At 31.7% G+C, this 10,567-nt stretch overlaps 2 protein-coding genes across 3 annotated transcripts in view; one reads left to right on the top strand and one right to left on the bottom strand.

The window, feature by feature from the left end:
- The window catches only part of LOC133186769 (general transcription factor IIH subunit 1-like), a 16,271-nt gene extending 11,520 nt beyond the window's left edge, over positions 1–4,751 (bottom strand). The window contains exons 1-7 of one of the 2 annotated variants that reach the window (XM_061322072.1): positions 4,619–4,751; positions 4,184–4,359; positions 3,717–3,918; positions 3,178–3,268; positions 1,301–1,363; positions 593–686; positions 323–472 (exon numbers count right to left, since the gene is read on the bottom strand). In XM_061322072.1, coding sequence (XP_061178056.1) covers positions 323–472; positions 593–686; positions 1,301–1,363; positions 3,178–3,268; positions 3,717–3,918; positions 4,184–4,337 — 754 coding nt within the window. In that variant the 5' untranslated portion in view covers positions 4,338–4,359; positions 4,619–4,751. The remainder of the gene's footprint in view (positions 1–322; positions 473–592; positions 687–1,300; positions 1,364–3,177; positions 3,269–3,716; positions 3,919–4,183; positions 4,360–4,618) is intronic. The other variant, XM_061322071.1, reaches the window with a different exon arrangement.
- Positions 4,752–4,860: 109 nt separating this feature from the next.
- LOC133186768 (ciliary microtubule-associated protein 3-like) lies at positions 4,861–9,148 on the top strand. Its single transcript, XM_061322070.1, has 6 exons — positions 4,861–4,930; positions 6,161–6,306; positions 6,669–6,767; positions 7,174–7,310; positions 7,834–7,960; positions 8,360–9,148. Exons 1-6 carry the CDS (start codon positions 4,924–4,926, stop codon positions 8,426–8,428), a joined length of 585 nt encoding a protein of 194 aa, XP_061178054.1. The 5' UTR covers positions 4,861–4,923; the 3' UTR covers positions 8,429–9,148.
- The last annotated feature ends 1,419 nt before the right edge of the window (positions 9,149–10,567 follow it).

The following is a 10,567-nucleotide window of genomic DNA, read 5'->3' as shown; positions in this document are numbered from 1 at the left end:
GATGAGATAATTATACTGGCTCATTATTTACAACAACAAAAAATTCCACACCCAATTCTATTTCATTTGCTATGATTACAACCAAACAACATGCAACAGCTACACAAAATTATTGACTAACACATGGAATTCATCCATCAATAATTGATTTTGCTTTCCAATTCATCCAAAAATATAAAAAAAAATTCTTATTTAATTGTGTAGCATATAAAGAAAGTTAAGAAATCTAATAAATAGAGTGGATTGAGGTTTTACATGTATTTTGATATAAAAGACTTCCTCTCACCAAAATTGGTACATTTTTAGTAAGTTTATAATCAACCTTTTTCATCACTTTTGGCACAATCTGAGAATACATCTTTTGTTCCCATCACAGTCCGATCTCTGTGGAAGTAATGGGACTGGAAAAATCTCGTCCAGAACTCACTCTCTGTCATGTCATGTGGAACATGCTCCGCATGCTTCTTCTTCACTGTCAACACAAATTAATCTTCAAAATAAACACACTTTCCTTTAACTTATTCATAAAGAATATATAAATTCTGATTTTCTCAGCTCAAAGGTACTTTTCTTTGTTTACTGAGCATCTTACCCATGGGATATGTTCGGAAAATAGACTCAATGATGTCTGCAGTGAGGTTGTATTTTAATCCATTGCAACCATCTGTCTGAGGTTTAATGTCAGCCTATACATATAAATGAATAGTTCAAATTATCTTGCTAACATTTAAACTATTCATCTAATACTTGCAATATACAGTGAACATATCAGATAAGAATGATGCTTGTTCCAGATAAATCACCCATCCTAGACCTAAATCAAAGTGTCCAAGATGTTGTTCCAAGAACAAATCAGTGTTATCTTTTCTATCTTTGAGACTTGTGTTTACAACATTTTCTCTCACTCTTATGATCTAATTCTGTACAATTTACTTACTACAGTAAAAACATGTATAGTGAACACACTTATAATGAATTGACTCTTACAGTGAAGTGATTTTCATTCCTCTGGCTTTAAAATATCTTACATGTAATTGTGAACTTAACAATTATAACGAATTACATTTATAATGAAGCAAAATCTTCCATCCCTGGTACTTTGTTATAAGATTGTTTCACTATACCTTAATAAAAACAAAGAATTTTTATTTGTGGGATGACCTCACTATTATGAAAAGTCCTGTGTAAGTGAGAAATGTAAGTTTATTTATGGTTGTTTCTATTACATTCTTGGATGCATTAAAAAAATTTAGAACAAGGGCAATGTGCATATTTCAGAGACTTAGATGTAAATTTATACCAAGAAAGCAGCTGATACTCCAACACTCTGTGACTTGTCTGGCTTTGTGCTGCTCTGATTCTTCTACAAAGAAACAAAAATAATTTAGGAATGACTCTAATTCTTGGCCAAATTATTCGAGTATAACCTGGTTTAGGTCAGTGTACGCTTTATAATCCGCTTCGCGGATTATAAAGTGTAAACTGACCCAAACCAGGTTATACTCAAATAATTTGGTCAAGAATTAGAGTCATTTCTTATAATTTAATTTTAAAATCAATAAATAACTATGGGTGTAAAATTTCGTTAATTTTTATTAGTTCAAATTTGCCGCTCAATAATACAACCATAGTAACGGAAGTAACAGAAGTGATGGGAATCGAGGGGAGGTAAAAACTGATACATAGGCCTAGCAGCCATGTTGTTTGGTTACATGTGGTAAGATCGAACTATTGTTTGAAATTAAAGGTATATTTATTAAATCTGGAATTTTCCATGAATCCCGAGGACTGGAAATGAGAGGATTGTATGGATACAGATGATTCAGCTGGTTGTCAAGGGGGTGTGTCCCCATACCAAACCAGGTTATACAGAAATAATTTGTGTTCCTTTTTGGATATTAACCAATCAGAGGCTAGAATACAAACAAAATTAAATTATTGCGGGATAACATAGAACTGTGTACCGTATATAAGTATTCTTACTCAAGCTTGAATGATTCATGTAATGCTGATACAAGTTAATACAGGATAGCATAGAACTGTCTAATGGAACTATTCTTACTCAAGCTGCATTCATGTAATGCTGATTTTGGCACCTAGATTAATTTTAGATCAATGCCAAAGCTGAGTACGGATACTATATAGAGGTATGCATGATTAAAGAACTTAAAGGTCACATAGACAAATGTTATCTGTAAGTGAGGCAAGCTTCCTACCACAGAATGTCTGAAAAGATGCATGGCTCATTTCATAAGTTTAATTCAGGAAAGGTCAAAGAACTAGGGAATGAACCTGCTCCTAACATTTTAACCTTGTCACTCCTCTACAGATCTAGAGGTCACTATAATGATAGACTTATCCTATTGCCATGCATCCTAAGACACATCATCTACAATTAGGGCTTATAATCACTAAAGAACACCCTTAAATATTTATCTTGGTTATGCACTGAGAAAACTGGGTATGTTTCATGCAGCATGTTTTACAATTATGATAGTATGCATCCCCTTGATGCATAATTTTTGAACATATAAGAAAAGTAACCCCTTATGAATCTACTCCAAAGTAATTAACATGGCTATTCATTAAAAAAAAAAATATTGGGTTAGTTGCAGCATATGTTCCAAAAACATAAACACAGTTAATTATTTTGAAAATAAAAATCAAATGCAGTATGAGAAGCAGGACTGGAAGTATGAATCCCTAGATATATCATCCATGTAGTCTACAACTTGGGCTAATAATAAAATAATGTGGTCTTCTTGATTTAATAGCAGTGAGTCAAAAAAAAAAAAAAAAAAACCCTGACAACTGTAACTCTAGTTTGTGTCAAATGTTGTGACTTTCATTTGGACTCTCTCATTAAGACTATCCATGACAACATCATTTACATTCAAGTCAGTTACAATTACAAATCAAATTTTTATCATGAAAAAAAGTACAAGTGACCTACATGTAAGTTACTAGCAGATTAAAATGTTTAAAAAATTCTTCTCTTAAACTATCATGTCATGATAACCAAGATTCTTGAAATAGAGTTTTAAATTAATTACCCCTGAAGACAAATAATGGAAGAAACATATAACTTGCAAGGCTTAAACAATACTCATTTAGTAGAGTTAAACTCTAGAGTCTAAATCCACAAGGTCTCAATTTCTTAAAAAAATTATAATTTACCCGTGAGGCCCAAAATTCATCTGCTGTGATGACTCCAGTGACTACCAGGTCTTTGTACAACTGGAATAACTCAGGGTTATCCTGCAGCATCCTGTGTAAACATGATCCAAGACGAGTTACTCTCTGTAATTCTTTTAAACAGAACTTTATTCTTGAATAGGATCTTATATTTCATTCATTTTGTTTGCTAATCTTTTCTGGATAGAATTAACAGTCAATTTGCAATTGTTATAGATAAAAAAAAGTCTGCATGTATCATAAGATGCTGCATGCAGTAGAATCTAAGTAAAGAAATTATCTAGATGTCACTGTATTTGTAACAGCTATATTCATGATATTTGTGCAAAATTGAAAACTGTTCAACTTTTTAAATCTCGATCTGCTCTCTTAATACTGTGATAAAAATACTGGCTAGCAATAAAAATACTCTGAAGTTTCCTTAATTCATTTCCCATAAATAAAGGGTGTATGGACTCCATAAACATAAGAATATTATTGAAGTCCAATGTTTATTTGAGAACAACTGTATTTGTACTGGCCTGTTTTTCTCCTCCAATTCACTGCTGAGTTTCCGCCTGAATTTTGGTATCAGCTGTTGTAGGAGGTCCTTTACGCTGTCCCGATCAGCAATAGCTGCTGGCCGACCCTTGGGGTTGATGAAATGGAACGTGTTGGCCCCTCCATCATGTAAAACCAACTGTAACTGTACCTTCTCTTTAGAGTCTGGAGAAATTTTTTGGGCTAAAATGAAAATTTCACAATAAAATAATTGAAAACCATAGATTTTTTGTTTTAGTTTTAAACAGTTCCTTCTCCCAGTCTTATTTTACAATGTCAACATTTTACTTTTGATATACCTTGTGAATTTTCATCAAAATAAAAGCAGATATATATGTATCACATGTACCTACTGTTGTTATTTGGTGAGCATTTAACATTTTGCAACCTCTTTATCTTTTCATTGATTTACTAGACAACCAAAAGGTAACACAAAAACTGTACTGACCTTTAATATCAGCATACATATAGCTGATTGAGAAGGTGCTTTTGCTGCCCTGCATCCATCCCATTCTCTCCCCCATCATGTATAATGTCCCATCTGTCTTCTTGTTCCGTACATTGTTCACAATAAGCAGCACTTCCTCTGACCTTGCTGCCATCTTGGTTTAACTGAGATTCCTGCTTTTGTAAATTATTAAACAAAGGAAAATTAAGTAAATGTATGTTAACCCCCCTTCTCTCTCTCTCCTGGTAGTGACAGACACTGAATGAAATACTGAAATAATCTCCCCCTGTCAGACAATACAATTAAAAAAAAGACAGAGAATGTCAAAATCTTATCTTGTCGATTAAATTGATTTCAAGGGACACTTTCATGCACGACAGAGGCTGCGAGGCACTTCTGCGTTGTGCCTTGTGGATGTTTAATAACTCAACTTACAACTCGATTAAATTGTTATTGTTGTTTCCTCGTGTTAGTTCATCTTCTAGATAATCTTCAGACATCCATGGCAAAAATTTCATTGCTTCTATAATAGTCAATTCATTTTCCCGTTATTTTCTTCAGGTGTTCGCCGTTTGCTTCTATTTTTCCATCACCGGTTGGAATATCGGATCCGGAAGTTTAGTATTACAGTACGCTTGCGCATAGATCATAGCAACATCGACGCATACAAGTGAAAAAAATAGTATTTTTGGAAAAAAAGTTTAAATACATTTCTGTTGTTGTGAGCATATTAAAGCAGGATGGAGGGTGAGTAATTTTCTTGAAAATTGATATATGTTTTATATGAGCACAATAATTTCATAGTACAGTTAGTGTAAGGTTGATGATCAATGTATCAGTCCGCATTTCCTCAGTGTAGCCATTCATCTTTCACAAGTAAGTTTTTTTTTTTCTCTTATTGTTCTCCGTTTTGTCTAATTCTTACAATGAAAAAAATCTTTGATTCAAATGAAAAATCCTGTGTCATGCAATTATTAAGTATATTTTTATTTAATCACTTTTCCTTAATTTATCTGAATACTGATGAACAAAACACTCATTTGTATCACTCAGCATTATTTTAGGAATGACTCTAATTCTTGGCCAAATTATTCGCGTATAACCTGGTTTGGGTCAATTTACGCTTTATAATCCGCGAAGCGGATTATAAAACAGCGTAAACTGACCCAAACCAGGTTATACGCGAATAATTTGGCCAAGAATTAGAGTCATTCCTTATAATTTAATTTTAAAATCATTAAATAACTATGGGTGTAAAATTTCGTTACTTTTTATTAGTTCAAATTTGCCGCTCAATAATACAACCGTAGTAACGGAAGTAACGGAAGTGATGGGAATCGAGGGGAGGTAAAAACTGATACATAGGCCTAGCAGCCATGTTGGTTGTTTACATGTGGTAAGATCGAATTATTGTTTGAAATTAAACGTACATTCATTAAATCTGAAATTTTCCATGAATCCCGAGGACTGGAAATGAGAGGATTGTATGGATACAGATGATTCAGCTGGTTGTCAGGGGGGGGGGGGGGGGGTGTCCCCATACCAAACCAGGTTATACAGAAATAATTTGTGTTCCTTTTTGGATATTAACCAATCAGAGGCTAGAATACAAACAAAATTAAATTATAAACAAAGATACTATACATGTATAATTAATAAACATATATTACTAGATCTATCATGACTATATAAAGACCTAAAAGTTTGGGTTTAAAAAACAAACAAACAAACAAAAAAAAACATTTTTGTTCTTTCTAAAAGTTTTATATGGGAAAATTGTTCATCAATTTTGAAAATATTATTGCAGAATGTGAGACAAATGACAAGAGAGATGGTCAATTTGTCATACATCTTTCTATTTCTTTATTTACAGCAAGTAAACTGATAATTTCAAGTTAAACCAAACAAAGTTAATTTGAATTAAACAGTTTACATGTGCATAACTTTTAAAAAAAATATTTTATAAACATTTTGCAGTGGAAAAGAAACAAAAGGTTTCTTTCATGACCACTATGGACAGGGAGCTTTTCCCTGTTAAAATGCCTCCAAACAGATTTGGGAATGAAATAGTTCCATTAAGAGGAGCTCCTCACAGAGGACCTGGGTGTTATGAAAATGAGGATGTAAGTAATCTTTGATATATGTGTAGAAAATATTGGAAATATAAATTCATGCCATAAATATTCAGTTGCTTTCACAATTATTTAATTAATTTTAAAAGGCATGTCATCATCATTTGATGAACCTTCAAACTGCAGTTAAACATACATTGTAATATCTAATAACAGTTGTGATGATCGAATTGAATCTGATAACAAAATACCTCCTCTCCTTCCCCCCCAAAAAGATAAAGTTCAGTTCACAGAAGTGTGTAAATATTCTGAATATATCAGCATAATATTTAAGGTTCAGACAAGTTTATGAAAAACTTATTATCTTTAGAACCAACAAGTAAATTACATATATCATTCTGATTTATTATTAGAAAACCAGCTTCATGTACCAGATTGAACACAACATTAACAGCACAAAAGGATATACACTAGGAGCAAGAACTTCTCGGAGATTTCCTAGAACAGTAGTGGTAGGTTTCAATGACTTGTGTAATGTGCAATCTCTTTTAGAATTTTTTTTAGGTCTCAAGATCAAAGCAGGAGTCATTGTGTACTGTCAGTCTTCCTTTTTGTTTGTCAGTCTGTCTGTCTGTCAGCAGGCTAAACTTTGGTAGAAAATTTACATTTGTCATGCTTAACTTTGTCAATTTATAAGATGATGTACAGAGTTTATATTCAAAGTTATTGTTATTTTTCAAAGGTCATGTGAAATTTTTCCCATGGCAGAAAATGTGTCACGATTTTCAGAAGCATATTGTTGAAAATACTAAAATTTAAAAGTTTAAGAATATCAAATAAGAGATTTAGAACCCTATGTACTTTCGAGTTTACAATATTTCAGCAATAAAATTCTTGCATTTCATTTTTATTTTTCAGTTTGAAACACCATGTCCTACAGAATATCAGCAGAAAAATTCTATGCTTAAGGAATTTGAGACAGATCAGAAACCATTTCTAGTTGGTGCCGACAGATTCCCCATTTATAAACGAGACATTGTGGATGTTTTACCAGGGTACATTGATGCATTTTTTCAATCCCATACAGTCAGTCTATGGTTCCATTGTATAAGAATGAATTCATACATATATGAAATAATTAATGAATGGGTACAAATAAGTTTCAAAATTTAGACTTTTGATTACCATTTATGCAATGTGATAAAAGAGCATCTTTATCATAAAAAAGCATGGACCATAAACTGTATATATATAAAATCACGATTTAACAACATTTGGTATAATTTAGTAAACAACCTGTTAGAAACACTTCTAACCATGTAATTGTTGATTTTTTTTTTCTGTTCATAACATTATTGCTATATATATTTACAGTCATAGATTTCAAACTTTCCATTAAAACTTAAGGAAAATAATCAGTTTATATTTATTTGATTTAACATTTGATGAAAGACATATCTGTAGAAGTTAATTACAACATTTTCAGGGTGAGGGAATTTCAATCCATGAGAGTGGGGGTTATATTGTGATTCAAAAGCAATCTTCAGATATATTATACTTTGTATTCCTTTTTTATAGTCCTGGAACATATGAGCATGAAATTCCAAAGAACCGTAAAGTTCAGTGGCACCAATCCTTTGGTGGTTCTCCTGTGTACCTCCCAGAAATATCAGTACAAAGTACAATAGGACAAAATACAGAAAAGGTATGTTATTACTGTATACCTCCCAGAAATATCAGTACAAAGTACAATAGGACAAAATACAGAAGAGGTATCAATTAAACTATGTTAGATTTCTCTTGATTATGCTGAATCAGATTATGACAGAAGAAATTTATGATGAAATTTCATGTTCCATATTTGATAGGGATGAATTCAAACTCAAGATAATACATAAACAATACATTAGTTAATTCCACAGTGATCTGAGAGAAAAAAAATATTAATCTTATCTGGAGATCAAGATTTCAGAAAATTAATGTAATCTAAATCACACTATTTTGGATGGCCTTTTCTCTAACTTTATGCAGTGAAATGGTATTATACACGTACATCTAAATATTTAAATTATCACAGTATTAAATGTTCTTATTTTTTGTGCAGCTATACAGTACAAAAGAAGAAAGGAAATACCACAGAAAGCTTGCCTACCTCAAACTTTACTATGACTGACACCTTGTGGAATTTTAAACTCTAAGTACATTTTCTAATACCACATTCTTACTTTGACAACAAGAAGATATAGAATCAAGAAGTTTTTTATCTTAACAACCCAGAAAAACTATTATTTTTCATTCTATTTTTTATTATATTGGTTATATTTTAATTTCAATCTGTGCTTATTTTGACCCTGACATGGTCTTGCAAAATACAGCTGTGTTTTTGGAATACAAAATAACTACCTGGTACATGTATCATGTATAGTTATTATATATCTTTATGGTTCAAAGAAGTGTGTCTAGGTTTATTGAAAAATATTTCAAATCATGTGCATAAAAAAAAAATCATTTTTTAATTGAGCAATGACAATGCTTAAATGAATGTAAGAATATATACAAAGGAATGTTGGAAATCCTCTTTTATTTTTGGGGCAAATGATCAATTTCAAATTAGATTGAATTAAATTTCAAATTTAGATTACATAAGACTTTATTTCTCAAGAGAACTTTTTTGAAATTTTATACTATTTAACTGTGAAGTGTTACACGATATGACTGGAATTTTTATTACTGGTATAAATTAAAACATTAAGACTTGAGGAAAAACATGATGTCTGTTGAAATTGGTATTTGATAAAAATTCTTTTGTTTTTGAAGATGTCCTTGTTTTACCTATTTGTTTTGTTATTGTTTTGTTATTGTGTTTATAAAATACTTTTACAATTTTGTCACATGAAGAGTCTACATATTGGTAGTTTTTTATATTGATAATACATAGATCATATTATTTTCTTATTGAAGAAAAACAATGTGATATTAATTTTGATAAGTGTGAGAGTTTGAATGATTCATATGACACATCTCTAATAAAGTACATAAAAAGTGATGTATTAGATTGTTTCTTTGAAGGAAAGTAAGATGAATTTATCTGTCAAAAATGTGTAATGTTACAGTGTTACTATCTATAGTAGGGGCAATGTGTAATGTTACAGTGTTACTATCTATAGTAGGGGCATTGTGTAATGTTACAGTGTTACTATCTATAGTAGGGGCAATGTGTAATGTTACAGTGTTACTATCTATAGTAGGGGCAATGTGTAATGTTACAGTGTTACTATCTATAGTAGGGGCAATGTGTAATGTTACAGTGTTACTATCTATAGTAGGGGCAATGTGTAATGTTACAGTGTTACTATCTATAGTAGGGGCAATGTGTAATGATACAGTGTTACTATCTATAGTAGGGGCAATGTGTAATGTTACAGTGTTACTATCTATAGTAGGGGCAATGTGTAATGTTACAGTGTTACTATCTATAGTAGGGGCAATGTGTAATGTTACAGTGTTACTATCTATAGTAGGGGCAATGTGTAATGTTACAGTGTTACTATCTATAGTAGGGGCAATGTGTAATGTTACAGTGTTAATATCTATAGTAGGGGCAATGTGTAATGTTACAGTGTTACTATTTATAGTAGGGGCATTGTGTAATGTTACAGTGTTACTATCTATAGTAGGGGCATTAGAGTGTTTGTCTCTTCTTCCATCCTTTCATCTGTCTGTTCATTACATTTTGCATTGAGCTCAGTTTCAAAGGTTTATCAAATACATACATATTGGTACAGCTATTCAACTGTAGCAAAAATGTTTGACCTTGACCTTCTCTATGACTTTGATCTAACAATATCTCATTTAGCATTTATATAAGCTCTGTTTACACAAAACTATTCAAGATATAATCATCAAAGATCATACACTATAAATGCTGATGTGAGCTAATCAACTGTGTCAAAAATGTTGACCTTGACCTTACTTATGACCCTGACCTCACTTTTCTCCAATTTGCATTTAGCTTCATCTCAAAGAACTCATTTATGATACTCATGAAAACTCATACACTGACATATATTGGTGAGAACTATGCAAATCTGTTTTGTTCATGACCTTCTCTTTGGCCTTGACCTTAGTATTCTTTATTTTGCATTTAACTTACTTCAAGGAAGCTTTTCAGGATATTTTGTTTAAACTTCATTCTCTGATTCAAAGTACTGAGACAGAGGGTTTTCAACTGTCATAAATATTTTACCTTGACCTTCCCTATGACCTGACCTTAATTACTATTCCTCAATTTGTATGCAGTGCAGTTTCATAA

This window comes from Saccostrea echinata, unplaced genomic scaffold (assembly GCF_033153115.1).
Source record: "Saccostrea echinata isolate AGI-Se365-2 ecotype Australia unplaced genomic scaffold, CSIRO_AGI_Sech_v1 ptg000014l, whole genome shotgun sequence".
Classification (NCBI taxonomy): Eukaryota; Metazoa; Mollusca; class Bivalvia; order Ostreida; family Ostreidae; genus Saccostrea; species Saccostrea echinata.
The sequence above is the reverse complement of the archived record's forward strand: the minus strand, read 5'-3'. Positions and strand labels throughout refer to the sequence as shown.